Source organism: Carcharhinus amblyrhynchos, chromosome 31 (genome assembly GCF_965287045.1).
Source record: "Carcharhinus amblyrhynchos chromosome 31, sCarAmb.v2.hapA, whole genome shotgun sequence".
Classification (NCBI taxonomy): Eukaryota; Metazoa; Chordata; class Chondrichthyes; order Carcharhiniformes; family Carcharhinidae; genus Carcharhinus; species Carcharhinus amblyrhynchos.
The window spans coordinates 19591257-19606960 of record NC_137354.1 but is presented as its reverse complement, the minus strand read 5'-3'; the positions used below and the strand labels follow the sequence as shown (position 1 = coordinate 19606960).

The window sequence follows — 15704 nt, the reverse complement described above, 5'->3', positions numbered from 1 at the left end:
AGCCACTCCCAGACAGTTGCGCAATATAGACGTCAAATAAACTGCCCCATCAAACACTGGACACAGCACAGTAGCACAGTGGTTAGCACTGCTGCCTCACAGTACCAGGGACCTGGGTTCGATTCCTGGCTTGGGTCACTGTCTGTGTGGTGTCTGCATGTTCTCCCCGTGTCTGCATGGGTTTCCTCCGGGTGCTCTGGTTTCCTCCCACAGTCCAAAAGACGTGCTGGTTAGGGATGCATTGGCCATGTTAAATTCTCCCTCTGTGTACTATTATACACTTATAATTTAACTTAAACACCTTCCAAGCATTCCAGTTTAAAGAGACAAACAAGGACAGTAAGTCAAATATTTCTTTATTTAACACCAACACCAACTCTAACACAAACTCAAACACAAGTTCAGTAAAGAGTTAATGAGCAGTTGCAACTCATTAACTCTTTACTGAACTTTAACACTAACTGAACATCAACTTTAACTATTTAACTGAAAATAGATACTACTGAGTTTAGGAGACCCTTGGCCAAGAAATATCCTCGCTGTAGAATCTATCTTCTTCTCTCTGAAGTATCCTTCAGGGTACAAGCTTTGTTATGATGGTTTGTTTCTTGGAGTTATCGCTGCTAACCAAAGAACTCACATGTCCTTTATCCACAATTCTCCGCTTGCTTCCAGATGATTCTCTGTCATCCAGCCAATTGCGTTACCAGAAACTGATCACATGGCCCGAACATCCAGCGAAATTACTTTTGAATGACGTCATGACGCTTAGCTCATTTTACATGTCCCACACATAGCAGCCATAAAATTCAGAGCCACAATGTCGCAGTTAATGTAAACCACTTCCCTGATCTGACCAATACATGAAGCTTCAGATCACAGCTCCTAGACCACAACCTCTTTACCACTTGCATCTGGTTTTAATCTATAAATTGACCAACATTCCCAGCATGCTTAGCCGTCACCATCTGCCCATCACTAACTGCCCTTGAACTGAGATCGACCACATTTCTGTGGCTCTGGAGTCACACGTAGGCCAGACCAGATAAGGAGAGCAGATTTCCTTCCAATGGGACATCAGTGACCCAGATGGGTTTTTATGGTAATCGTGATCACCATTCAAATTTTTAACTCCAGATTTTTATTGAATTCAAATTTCACCATCAGCTGTGATGGGATTCGAACCCTGGTCCCCCGTGTCTGTGGATTACTAGTCCGGTGACAATAAGGTTTTGCTACCACCTCCTTTTTTACCTGCACTTGAGTCTGATAAGGGATTGGGAAGGCCACGGGGAAAATCCTGCCCCGGGAGAGAGAGGGGAGAGATAGAGAGAGAGAGAGAGAGAGAGGAGAGGATATGGAGACTTTATCCCATCATTTTGACTGTATTAAGTCTTGGGAAGCAGAAGTCCCTTCACTAAAACCCCTTTTAGCTGTCTAACAGCAGTGCACAGAGTGCAATCAGCCAACAGTCTACCTTTGGGAGTGCCAGAGGAACTCCTGTTAAATACAAGGAAAAGACTCCCTGATTGTACCATCAACAGGCTCCTTAATCAGGGACATCTTCTGTTGTCCAACCAAATAAACAAAATCAAATTAACTCAAGGACAACTCAAAAGGGGCACCTCCCTAAAAGGAGGGGACCTGCCTGGATCAAAAGACAAAATGGAGAGGAAACTTAAAACATCAAATTAAAATGTGATTAAAAGGGTCAATAATAATAAACCCCACTCCCAGTGGTGCCCAGCGGGCACAGAAGATATCAACAGTGCCCCCAGACGCTGCATAGTCCCTCTCCAGGGATACCCGGTTGCAAATGTAGCCACGATAGAGGGGCAGACAGTCGGGTTGGACAACCCCCTCGATCGCCCACTGCTTGGATCTGTAACTCCTTAATTAGGGAGCTCATACTCCATACACTGATCAAAGTCATAGCAGCAATCAAATAATTCCAGGATCCAGAGGTGTTAAGCTGGAAGACCATGCAAAGGCCTCCCAGATCGAAAGCAGTACTGGGGTACCAAATCTCCATGGCAGCAAAGTCAAAATGAAGGGCGTTTATTCAAACATGAGCTGGGGACCAGTGTGACTGGAGGGGAAATGTGTCTGCTCACAGGGAATCAGGTTATTTTTCAATGGGAGGAGGGAATGGGGAAATCCTTGCGGTGAATGTGAATGGGGTTATCTCAATGAGGCTGGATTCAGCTTTGAACTCAAACTCCGCAGATCTACACAACTGGTAGAGTCAGATTGGAAACAGTATCTCAATCGCCCAAAACAGTTCTAACGATAAGCTGCGGAAAAGTGGTGTCAAACCGAGCACTGTGTGAAATTACTCGATGCATTTGGGCTGATTGGTTGCTGTTGAGTGTGTATTTAATGAATTCTCTTTCTGCCAACAGGTATGGTCTTGCCCTGGCAAATGGCCACGTCTGCCCATTATACAACTGGTACGTTGCCACCTTTCAATGTTCAAATGAAGGCAGGGTGAATGTAGCTTGAATTAACCAGGGCACCCCACACCGTCACTCGCCACGAGGAATGGGGATTGACTCCCTCTCACAATTGCTCCATGCCCCCTGTTTGCCCCCCTTGGTGAAGCTTGCACTTGGGCTGGCATCTGAATGTCGCTGCATCCATCGAGCCCTGAGCCCCCGTCACTGTGGTTACGAGACGATGTGACACACGCTACTGTCTAAGCTTTCCAGTCTTGTCTGCTGCAGGAATGGTCACGGGTGGGTTGGGTAATTCGACATTCCTGCAAAAGGTCCGTCAACTTGGGACAGGAAATTCGCGGCGGGAATGGAAAACAAATGAGTTGGATTGCGGCATTTCAGGGTACTCGGGGAAAGGAGGCGGGAGAAGGGAATACAAAAGGGAAGAACCTGATGTTTCAGTTGGACAGAGCCTGGGCTGGACCACATCGGGAGCAAGGCCCTCAGTGCTGAGCTCCACTCCTTGAGAAATGGAGGAATATCGGCTAAAATCTTCCGATCTGGCTCCCGGCTGAGATTTTCCGATGCCTGCTAAGAGTCAGCAGAATTTTGCTGGAACGTCAAATTTTCCATTCCCGCTGGCGACAGATCCCACCACCGAAGAATCCCAGACAGTGGGTGGAATTTTCCCATTCTGTCCCCACAGGAGTTGTAGTGGGCGGGACACGGATCATGCAAAGGTTCTGTTGACCTCGGGCAGGATTTTCCATCTTTGAGGCGAGCGCGGCTGGAAAACCATCCAATGTGTTTGAGGAAGGGCACAGCGTGATTTAATTTGTAAGGATGTGGGGGTCTAACTTTAGTCTGCATTCCGTTGAGAGTGATCCAATCAAGGTTCTCAAATTGAGAGAGGTGGAGGAAGTATCCTCTCCAGTAAGAGCGGGAATGGCCTTCAGAGTGGAGATAGGCCATTCAGAAGGAAAATCCGGAAACTCCTACTATCAGGCTGTAGGGTGGAATTCTGGAACCCAACTCCCTAAAGACTGAAGATTCTGGGAATAGTGAAACTTTGAAAACTGAGGTAGTGTTTGGAATGTAAGGATATGAAGGGTTATGATGGTAGACAGGGTAATGGTGATGAGGTGTAGGTCAGGCCTGGCCTAACCAACTGGTGGAACAGGCCCCAGGGCCAAGGGGTCTAATCCATCTCCACATGAGTGAAATGGGATAGAAAGAGATTAGAGGGGGCTAATGGCACGCTAACCGTTATTGCTCTGGGTTAGTGCTGAGCTGTTTGAAAGCTGAGCTGTTTAAATGTTCACGCTCGCCATAGAGGAGAGAGTTTGATCTGAAACCTCCCCTGTGTGTGTAAATTATTGATGTCTGGCCCTTCTCTCCCCTCCCCACCCCACAGGGTGTACAATCGTTCCTGTTCTGCTGATGCCTCTGTGAGATGTTGTGCCATTCAAAACATGCCCTTTGTAAGGTAAGCAGTGGCCTCCTGTGTGGTCTCCATCCCATGGTATTCGGTTCAGCTGTCGTACTTCGATAAAGTATCCTCGCAATGCTGGGGCGATGCGATAGGGAGCGTTTAAAATTAGCAGGGAATGCAATGGAACAGAATCACACTTCCAGAGATTTGTGCATCTACAATGTGATAACGAATCAAATCTTCTGTCCTTAGGATTGCCAGCAGCTAAATCTTCCCACACAGAGAGCTGTGGAATAGATAATCAGAGTTAATGATCAAGTCTGTGCTCCGGGAATCGGACGCCTCAAGCACCCTTTTATCAGCCACTAATTGGACTACTAAGGCTCCAATATGTCGGGCAGGAATGTGTGCACACACTTGCAGCTTCACGTTATATTGGGTGTGGAGAAACTTGAGGAAACCTTTCCCAGCTCTTGAAGCAAGCTTTAGACACTTTGCACGTGTATATGCTTTAGGATTGGTTTATCCTGAGATAGGTATTATCTGGGGGGCCATACACCTGACCACCTGGCCATGGGCAATGCCCTCCGCCATCCCTCATCCCTGGCATGCGCCCACCAAGTCAATTCTGGGCATCTGTCCACCGTTGGAATAGTTTGATGATGGTTGGAGCAGAGAATAAAAGGGGATCCGGGGAATAAAATGGGGTGGGGGTGGGGGGAGATTGGGGTTAGTTCTACTAAATGTGTTCATAGCGAGCTAGGGTTTCAGGTTTAAGCCCCTTTCCGGCCATTCATGGGAGAATTAAAACTCTCTCTCCTGACTCCCTCATGACCTCTACAAGTTGAATCACTGAAACCCTTCTCTAGTTGGTTACCTAATTTCCCCCTCAGTCGTACAAACCCCCAACAAGTGAGCTGATTTCAACTACACTCAGGTAAAGGATTGGATATTCGGGGCGGGGGGGGGGGGGAGGGACACAGGCCGGCTCTGATTCTGCATCCTGAACCCACCCAAGAGGGCAACAGCCGCTCGTTTTGGACTTTCACAGGGCTGTCCCTTTAACCTGGCTTGGAGATATGCTCACAGGGAGAGCCTCCAGTCCTTCCTGTGACTCTGGGGCTGCCTAGGTCTCTGGGCCTGCCTGGGACCATAGGCCTGCCTGAGACTCAAGACCTGGGCTTGAGGCCTGTCTGGGCCTTTAGGCCTGTCTGGATTTCTGGGCCTGTTTGGGAATCTGGGTCCTCTGGCCTAAACATTGCAATTCCTGGGGCCAAACTGGAAAATTTCAATCCTTCCTTAATTGGCCCCAGTTGGATTCTTAGTGAGCCTGATTGGCTCCCACTGTGGGCAGGAGAGGAGGCCTTTCAATCCCTGGCTCCCCATCTGAACTCCGCAAGAATATCCGGGAAGCGGGATGGAGCTGGGGAACCAGCACACAGAGTGGCAGGGCTGTTAGCTCTTGTCCACCTCCGAACCTGACCTTAATGAGGCCTAAAAGACCATCCCTAGGGGCGGGTAAATCAGCCTGACTCACTCAGGGACTGCTAACCCTTCACAAGCCCATGAAGTCACAGCACCTAGAAAGGCCACACTTGGAAAACTGTGTACAGTTCTGGTCACCCTGTTGTGGAAAGGACATTATTAAACTAGAAAGAATACAGAAAAGATTTACTAGGATGCTACTGGGTCTTGATGGTTTCAGTTACAAGGAGAGGCTGGATAGACTGGGATTTTTTTCTCTGGAGCATAGGAGGCTGAGGGTGATCAATAATGAGGGGCACAGATCAATTAGACAGTCAATATCTTTTCCCAAAGGTAGAGGAGTCTAAAACTAGAGGGCATAGGTTTAAGGTGAGAGGGGAGAGATAGAAAAAAATCCAGAGGGGCAATTTTGTCACACAAAGGGTGGTGAGTGTCTGGAACAAGCTGCCAGAGGTAATAGTAGAGGTGGGTACCATTTTTAAAAAGCATTTAGACAGTTACATGGGTAAGATGGGTACAGAGGGATATGGGCCAAATGCGGGCAACTGGAACTAGCTTAGTAGTTTAAAAAAAAGGGGCGGCATGGACAAGTTGGGCCGAAGGGCCTGTTTCCATGCTGTAAACCTCTATAACTCTACGACCAGTCAGTTCATCAATCCTACAGATAACTGGTGATGCAATGGATCAATTAGACTGCCCACCTTACGAAAAACACATCAGTCTCAAATAGGGTGATGCCCCCAGTCCAAGTTGGATCTCTTCTGGATTACATTGCAAAATCTAATATGACTGGTAATATTACATGGAATATTCATCCAGAGGCCCAGACCAACGCTTTGGGGGATCTGGGTTCAATTCTCACCACAACAACTGGGGAGATTTACCTTCGAGTAATCATTCTGGAATTGAAAGCTGGTTTTAGTAATGGTGACTACAAAACTGTCATTAAAAAAATAACCCATCTGGTTCACTTTAGGGAAGGAAATCTGCCATCCTTACCCGGCCTGGCCTACATGTAACTCCAGAGCCACAGCAATGTGGTTGACTCTCAACTGTCCCAGCAAACCACTCAGTTCAGTTCAGGGATGGGCAACCAATATGGGCCTTGCCAGCGATACCCGCAAAATGTATAAAAAATAAAGAGAAAATAAATAGTGACCACTGATATAAAGCAGGTGGGGCCTAGTGCCTTAGGCAGCAGAGTTGCAGCAACATAGTTTACTCATGTATAATGATGGGTGTAATGCAGGACTGGGTGTGAGTGGTTGTGGTTTTTATGTGAACCTTTTTTTTTGGAAATAGTTATGGGTTTTCCAAATGACAATATCCCGTGTCCGGAAGTTTCCCTCCGTGCCAGTGTGAGACTGATAGGCCTGTGCCTCGGGGGTTGAACCTCTGCCCAGTTTGAAACAGAGGTGTCACATTTGTAATTCTCCATTTCGTTTTAGTCTCTAATCAATCCTCTCCCTTTGTCCCTATTTTAGATCTCCCCTGGTAATCTCGGCCTATGGGACAATGTAAAGGCAGCGAGTCTATTAAGAGCATAAGATAGGAACAGATTAAACAGGAGCAAGAATAGGCCACACAGGTCCTTGAACTAGCCCATCATTTGCGAAGATCACTGAATCATTGTGGCGCTGAAGGAGGCCATTTGGCCCATCGCGTCTGTATTGGGCTCTCCAATGAGCATCATGACTTCGTCCCCTGCCTTTCCCCCACACATTGTTTCTATTCGAATAATCACCCAATGCCCTCTTTAATGCCTCGACTCAACCTGCCTCCACCACACTTCCAGGCAGCGCATCCCAGATCCCAACCGCCCGCTGCGTGACTAAGATTTTTCTTGCATCACTTCGTTTCCAAATCACTTGAAATCTGTATCCTCTCATTCTCAATCCTGTTATGAGTGGGAACCGTTTCTACCCTGCCAGCCCCCCCTCATGATTTTGAACACCTTGATCAAATCTGCCTGTAGCCTTCTCTCCAAGGAGAACAGTCCCAACCTCTCCCCATACCACCGCAGCCCCCACCCCCCCACCCCCAGCCACAATCCCTTGAAAGACCAGAGATCAATCCATCTCACTTCCCCGCAGATATTCTCAATGATGCAGCGTCTGGGAGGGAGATTTGCAGCTGTCCCAGTGGAGATATTTCCCTCACCTCCATCCTAAACCTGGCCAATGACCCTCCCCACTTCCACCAAAAATTCAATATTGGTTTCATTTCTTGTCTGTGGGATCTTGCTGTGTTCAAGAGCGTAGCCTGCTTGACAACAGTGTGAAAATAAGTTACGGCGAATAGAATAGAATCTGTATTATTCAGAAGGAGGCCATTTGGCCCATTCAGTATGTATTGACCACAATCCCACCCAGGCCCTATTCCCGTAACCTGCTTATCCTCTGACACTATGGGACAATTTAGTATGGTCAATCAACCTAACCCCCACATGTTTGGAGTGTGGGAGGAAACCCACGCAGGGAGAATGTGCAGACTCCGCACAGACAGTGACCCAAGCCGGGAATCAAACCCGGGTCCCAGTGCTAACCGCTGTGCCACCCTATTCCTATCGTTCAGTCTTTGCTTTTTTAATAAAACGACGCTGCTCCTGCCCCAGTATCTCCTGCTTCATTGCAGCAGAGCGTGTGGCACTATGATTCTTCCTGTCTGATATTATCTAACTATATTAGTCCCCTTCTGCCCCTTCACTATTCAGCTCTGTGTTCTTGTAAATCAACCCTTCAGTTCTTGCTTCCACCTCATCGCTGCCTGGCATGCCCTGGAACAAGCTACTTACACCCAATCGCAACGTTCATCAGTCTCCGTCAAATCACAGCTACAGCACCGAGATTTCGATGGTCTGCTGACCCCTTCCATAACTGTATTGCCCTGTGGCTGAGTTTTCCTGCGATTGTGCTATTGGGCAGCAGGGTGGCACAGTGGTTAGTACCACTGCCTCACAGCGCCAGGGACCCGGGTTCAATTCCCAGCTTGGGTCACTGTCTGTGTGGGTTCTCCCTGTGCCTGCGTGGGTTTCCTCCGGGTGCTCCAGTTTCTTCCCACAGTCCAAAGATGTGCGGGTAAGGTGGGTTGACCATGCTAAATTGCCTTTTAAAGTCAGGGGAACTAGCTAGGATAAGTGCATGGGGTTATGGGGGTAGGGCCTGGGTGGGATTGTGGTCAGTGCTGACTCGATGGGCCGAATGGCCTCCTTCTGCGCTGTAGGATTCTGTGATTCTGCCTTGTAACAGCTCCCTATATAATTGAGTTCTTTATGAATGTGTCCTGCTACAAATGCATTCTCCTATCTCACTCAAAGAGTGATGAGAATGGGGAAACTGGATAGCACAGGGGAATAGGGTTAAAGTGATTAGCGTAGAGGTATTTAAGGTTAAGTTTTCAAGCTTACAAAAGAGAGGAAAAATGGATTGCAACTGGAACAGAACTTTGGTTAAAGCACATTGTGAAGAGAACACAGCACTGGTATCCAGATTGTAAAAGGGACAAAGCTTCAGGGGCGAAGATGCAGCAAAGGTATTCTAGAATGATGCCAGAGCAGAGAGATTCAATAAAGATCGAACAGGCTGGCTAGCTTTTCTCCAGCAGAGAGAAGGCTTGATAGAAGTCTTTTAGGGCAGCGCAGTAGCAGAATGGTTAGCACTGCTGCCTCACAGCGCCAGGGACCTGGATTCAATTCCGGCCTTGGGTCTGTGTAGAGTCTGCACGTTCTCCCCATGTCTGTGTGGGTTTCCTCCGGGTGCTCCAGTTTCCTCCCACACTCCAAAGATGTACAAGTTAAGTGAATTGGCCATGGTAAATTGCCCCTTAGTGTCCAAAGATGTGCAGGTTAGGTGGATTGGCCATGCAGAATGAGCGGGATTACGGGGACAGGATAGAGGGGATGGCCCGGTTGGGATTCTTTCACAGAGTGGGTGCAGACTCGATGGGCCGAATGGCCTCCTTCTGCTCCGTTGGATTCTATTAATACCTCATTATTATTTTCCCTGTCGTATCAATTGTCACGAGTGTTTGAAATTTGATATTCTCGTGGCTGCAGGATTAAATACTGCTGCAACATTTTTAGCAATTCTATCTTGTCAAATGACTATAAGAGAAGTGAGTGTCTTAACATGAGCATGAGTTTCTTTTCCCCTGGGGAACATTGGTAACAGAAGACTAAATAAATCTCTGTAAGAATCAGTGGACATTAGGGATCTTGGATAATCTGTCTGAATGGTCTACATCTCATCTACAGCTGTACTGATACTCGCACCCTAACTGTGTGAATCTTGTGTCTATGCTAACCAGCAGACAGTGGCTCCATACTTATTCTTGACTACTTATTTCAGTACCAGTGGGATGAACCTCCCTGAAAACTCCCTCTACAGTGCGGTGCTTAACGCAGTGTCTGTTTTATGTAAGTATTACACAGCGGTAATACTGTGCAAACAAAATTCATCCATCCACCAGGTAGTGAATGGAATTGTTACGCGGGAGATTTGAATTAGTTTTGATGGAGTTATGGGTTTGTGCGATTGGATGCAGAGCGATTACAGTGGACTGTAAAAGATGAGTAACTGTGTGTTAACAACTCTGCTAATGTGAGATGCAAGAGAATTCCAAAACCCATACGGGTAACTTGGAATGCCGTTTCTTAACTGTTAATTTGTGCAGAAAGATATGCAGATTGGTGAGGAAAGGTTTAAGTCTTGTTGTAATTGTTTAAATTCAGGAATATTTATTCAACTGTAGAGCACACAACTAGAAAGGCCACAGGGTGGCACAGTGGTTGGCACAGCTGCCTCACAGCGCCAGGAACCCGGGTTCAATCCCTGGCTCAGGTGCGGAGTCTACACATTCTCCCTGTGTCAGCATGGGTTTCCTCCCACCGATGTGCTGGTTAGATGCATTGGTCATGCTAAATTCTCCCTCAGTGTACCCGAACAGGTGCTGGATTGTGGTGACTAGGGGAGTTTCACAGTAACTTCATTGCGGTGTTAACGTATGCCTTACTTGTGACACTAAGAAATAAACTTAAAATTAAACTTAAAAAAATGATATTCCATCTGAGGTCTAACTGGTGTCTTGTATGAGTTCAGCATTACCTCTGTGCTCCTGTATCTACACCCCTATCAATAAAGCCCAGAGTACAATGTTTATTGATGCTCTCTCCACCTGTCCTGTCACTTCCATTGATTTTTGACATATGTACCCTGGTCCCTCTGCTCCTGTACCCGTTTAAGAATTTCACTCTGTATTTTATACTGGGTGGAATTCTCCCAAAATAAAATGTCGGATTCATGTAAAAATGGGAGTAAATCTCTCTGGTTATTTCAGTAGGATTTTCAGAATGACTCTCCCACACTCTGTGCACTGCAGAGCGCCTGGGTGTGAGTCACACTGAAAGTCAGTGGGCAGAGCTTATTCCTGCTGGAGAGGCCAGCAGCACAGTGCTGAACGGGCCACTGGTTTCAAATCCCAGCGTGGGTCACTGTCTGTGCGGAGTCTGCACATTCTCCCCATGGGTTTCCTCCGGCTGCTCCGGTTTCCTCCCACAGCCCAAAAGATGTGCTGGTTAGGGTGCATTGGCCATGTTAAATTCTCCCTCAGTGTAACCCAAACAGGTGCTGGAGTGTGACGACTAGGGGATTTTCACAGTAACTTCATTGCAGTGTTAACGAGAGTCTACTTAGAATCATAGAATGGTAGAATCCCTACAGTGCAGAAGGAGGCCATTCAGCCCCTCGTGCCTGCACCAACCACAATCCCACCCAGGCCCTGTCCCCATAACCTCATGCTAGACCCCCTGACACGAAGCAGCAATTTAGCATGGCCAATCCACCTAACCTGCACATCTTTGGATTTATGACAGTAATAAATAAACTTGACTTTTTACTTCACAATATTATATGCTTTGTCACATTTGAGGCAGTGAACCTGTGAAGGGGACAATGGGTGAAGATATCGGGTGATTGGATTTCCCAGTATGGGCTGATGGGCCCAATGTCCTCCTCCTGTGCTGTAAACCTCGATGGTTCCAACTGTGGTGAAATTGGAGAGGAATACAGGAGAGGGCAGGAATGGAGGGAGCGTAACCACTTCCCTGCTCTCCTTTTTCCAGTTGCTTTGGTGTGTATTTTTCGCCACGCTCAGATAGTGGATCGGAAAGTGGACGAGGGATTGCTGAGTAAGGCCGCCATGATTATAGGTTTCTTCGGTTCCGCGGGAGGCTTCATCGCTGGAAACTGTAACGTAAGTGCTTGCGTCTGCGACAGGGTCACGATCGCCTCATCGTAGGGGGGTGGGGGGGGGGTGTGGCTCCATTCAAAATGGCCGCCTTTCCGAGGTGTAGCACCGTGGACCCACTGCAAACAAGTCAGCGTCCTCTTTGTTTCAATCGTTAATCGGTAGATTCAAAAAACATTGTCGCCAGCGCTTGAGGGAAGGGAAGCCGACTCATGGGGAGAATAGTGAGTTACGTAGAAACAAGGAAGCAGGAAGAGGCCATTTGGCCCTTAGAGTCTGCTCCACCATTCACTTTGATCATGACTAATCATCAAATTCAATATTCTGATCCCCCTTCCTCCATATCCCTTGATCCCATTAGCCCCCAGAGCTATGTCTAATTTCTTCTTGAAATCACACAAAATGTTTTGCCCTCAATTACATTCTGTGGGAGTGAATTCCACACATACACCACTCTCTGAGTGAAGGAATTTCTCCTCACCTCAATCCTAAAAGGTTTACCCCTTATCCTCAAACTATGACCCCTGGTTCTGGACTCCCCACCCTGTACAATTGCAGCAAAACATCCCTATCCCTACACTCAAATCTGATGGTCAATTGGTGCAGGGTTGTAGAATAATTAGCTGTGGTGGATAACTACATCACTGAGTTTGGGGTCTCATTACGCATTCACACAGATTTCATATATAATCTTGATCATTTTTGTGAACCTGTTAAAATATTAAGTGTTTTACGGGCTATCATATAATCATTAGAGCATAGAAAGAGGCCATCGAGCTCATGTTCTCTGTTGAATAATCCAACAAGTGCCATTTATTGTCATCCCAATAGCCCTCAAACGTCCATCCAATTTCCATTTGCAACAGTTAATCATCGCTCACTTCCATAATTGTCATAGACATTAGGGGAACTTTTCCTGTGTGTCCAGTACAGCTACAACACTGGCATCTCAGCAGCAAGGTGGAAAATTGTTCAGGTATGACCTGTCCACGAAAAGCAGGACAAATACAAACTGGTCAGTTACCTCCCCATCAGCCCCCTCTCAATCATCAGTAAAGTGGGGGGGAGGTGTTGTCAACAGCACCATCAAGCAGCTTTACTCAGCTGTAACCTGCTCAGTGACGCCCAGTTTGGGTTTCTCCAAAACCACTCAGTCCCTGACATCCTTGGTCCAAACACGGACAAAAGAGCTAAACTTGAGAGGCGATGTGAAAGTGACTGCCTGTGACATCAAAGCCACATTTGACCGTAATGTCTTGCAAAACTGCAGGCAATGGGAATCAGGGGAAAATTCTCCGCCAGTTGGAGTCATACTTGGCCCCATCCTCGTAAACCGTTTTTGCCCCTTTTCCAGTTTAATAACATCCTTCCTATAGGCTGGTGACCAGAATTGTACACAGTACTCCAAATGTAGCCTTGTCAATGTCTTGTACAGTTGTAACATAACGTCCCAACCCCTGTACTCAGTGCTCTGACTGATGAAGGCAAATGTGCCAAATGCCTTCTTCACCACCCCATCTACCTGTGACGCCACTTTCAAGGAACCAAGTACCTGCCCTACCCCCAGGCCTGGTCTACATGTGACTCCAGAGACACAGCAATGTTGTTGACTCTCAACTGCCCTCCAAGGGCAACTAGGGATGGGCAATAAATGCAGGCCCAGCCAGTGACGCACATGCCCCATGAATGAATAAAAGAACAAGTCACTTCCTTAAGAACCTGATGTGATTGTTACTTTGACCTGAAGCATTGGTAATGATAACTTAGGGTTTGAGTGCATTGGAAAGTGTGTTGAAATAAGTTCTGCTGCATTTTAACCTGCGGTTTCTCCTCTTCCAGCCGTCCGTTCTCATGGTGCTACACTACTTTGGAGCCTCGTTGTGTTTTGTCAGCGGTTGTATTTATTGCATGTTACAGACTGCTTTAACATTCAGGCTCCATATAACAGGGAAAGAGTTCTTGCTGGCTCCTGTCCGTGTCGTTCTCACTATTTTACAAGTGGTCTTTTCTATCAGCTGTATCCTTTACTGGTTGCGACCGTTTGGGTCCAGGGTGGTCTTAAACATTTCCTCCAGCCTCTTCGGAGACTCAGCAATGGAGGCAAATTTCAGGGAACACATTTCTGTAGAATCTGTGCAGCGAACAGGAGGGCATTCAGCCCTTTGGAAGAGCTATCTGATTAGATTCACTGTTCTGTTTACAAAGAAATTCTCCCAGCTCCTGTAACAGCACCCTGCCCTTAAAGGTTTGGAGATTAGCTATGCTAAATTTAATTGTAGAATCATAGAACCCTACAGTGCAGAAAGAGGCCCTTCGGCCCATCGAGTCTGCACCAAACACAATCCCACCCAGGCCCTATCCCTACATATTATACCCACTAATTCCCCTCTAATCTACACATCCCTAGACACTAAGGGGCAATTTCTTAGCACAGCCAATCAACCTAACCCGCATATCTTTGGACTGTGGGAGGAATCCGGAGGAAACCTACACAGACACGAGGAGAATGTGCAAACTCCACACAGACAGTGACCTGAGCCGGGAATTGAACCCGGGTCCCTGGCGCTGTGAAGCAGCAGTGCTAACCACTGTGCTACCGTGCCGCCCTTAGTGTCCAAACAAATGCAGGTTAGGTGGATTGACTATGCTGATTTGCCCCTTAATGTTCCAAGATATGCTGGTTAGGTGGATTGGCATTCTAAATGACAACAGTTAAGGGGATAGAGCAGAGGGGAAGGCCTGGGTAAGAAACTTTATCAGTACAGACACAATGGACTGAATGGTCTATTTCTGCACTGCAAGGATTCTATAGTTCAATGATCGGTGTGTTCCACTGTGATGCTCTCCTTGGCGGAATAGCTCGCTGACTGTCACAGTCGAGGTTCAGTCTATCCACCAGGAAGACTTGTTTGGTAGAAGCTTCTGGGAGTCAAATTTAACCAATCCTGTGATTAGGCAGAGAGGTCAACACCAGCCACAGAGAACATAAGAACATAAGAAATAGGAGCAGGAGTAGGCCATCTAGCCCTTCGAGCCTGCCCCGCCATTCAATAAGATCATGGCTGATCTGTCGTGGCTCAGTTCCACCTTCCCGCCCACTCCCCATAACCCTTAATCCCCTTGCCTATCAAAAACCTATTAACCCGCGTCTTAAAAATATTTAGCGAGGCAGCCTCCACCACTTCAACGGGCAGAGAATTCCAGAGATTCACCACCCTTTGAGTGAAGAAGTTCTTCCTCAACTCCGTTCTAAACTGCCCCCCCTTTATCTTGAGGCTGTGCCCCCTAGTCCTACTGTCCTTTCTGAGCGGGAAGAGTCTCTCCACCTCTATCCTATCCATCCCATTCATCATCTTATATGTCTCAATGAGATCTCCCCTCATTCTTCTAAACTCTAACGAGTACAAGCCTAGTTTATTCAGCCTCTCCTCATAGCTCAACCCCCTCAACTCCGGCATCAGCCTAGTAAACCTCCTCTGCACTCCCTCCAAGGCCAAAATATCCTTGCGTAAGTACGGCGCCCAAAACTGCACACAGTACTCCAGCTGCGGCCTCACCAATGCCCTATACGGCCGCAGCAAGACCTCCCTACTTTTATATTCAATCCCCCTCACTATGAAGGCCAGCATCCCATTCGCCTTCCTGACCACCTGCTAGCTGGGTTTTTGCGACTCATGCACAAGGACCCCGAGGTCCCTCTGCACCGTCGCCTGCTGCAGTTTTTCGCCACGCAAGTAATAATCCTTCCTACCATTATTCCTACCAAAGTGGACCACCTCACATTGGCCAACATTAAATTCCATTTGCCAGTTCCTGGCCCATTCGCCCAGCCTATCTAGATCCTTCTGCAGACTCTCCACACCCTCCGCACAATTTGCCGTTCCACCAATCTTGGTGTCATCAGCAAATTTCGACACCTTACACTCGGTTCCCTCCTCCAGATCATCTATATAAATGGTAAATAGCCGAGGCCCCAGCACCGACCCCTGGGGCACTCCACTAGTCACCAACCGCCAATCCGAATAGCACCCATTGACCCCCACTCTCTGCCTGCTATTTGACAACCAATCCTCAATCCACGCTAACACCCTACCCCCAACTCCATGTCC

General features: G+C 47.5%; 1 protein-coding gene across 1 annotated transcript in view; it reads left to right on the top strand.

Moving 5' to 3' along the window:
- The window catches only part of LOC145360427 (transmembrane protein 150A), a 43434-nt gene that overhangs the window by 25020 nt on the left and 2710 nt on the right, over positions 1-15704 (top strand). Inside the window, exons 2-6 of the mRNA XM_080215633.1 lie at positions 2403-2450; positions 3850-3921; positions 9699-9766; positions 11471-11601; positions 13435-13612. Coding sequence (XP_080071759.1) covers positions 2403-2450; positions 3850-3921; positions 9699-9766; positions 11471-11601; positions 13435-13612 — 497 coding nt within the window. The remainder of the gene's footprint in view (positions 1-2402; positions 2451-3849; positions 3922-9698; positions 9767-11470; positions 11602-13434; positions 13613-15704) is intronic.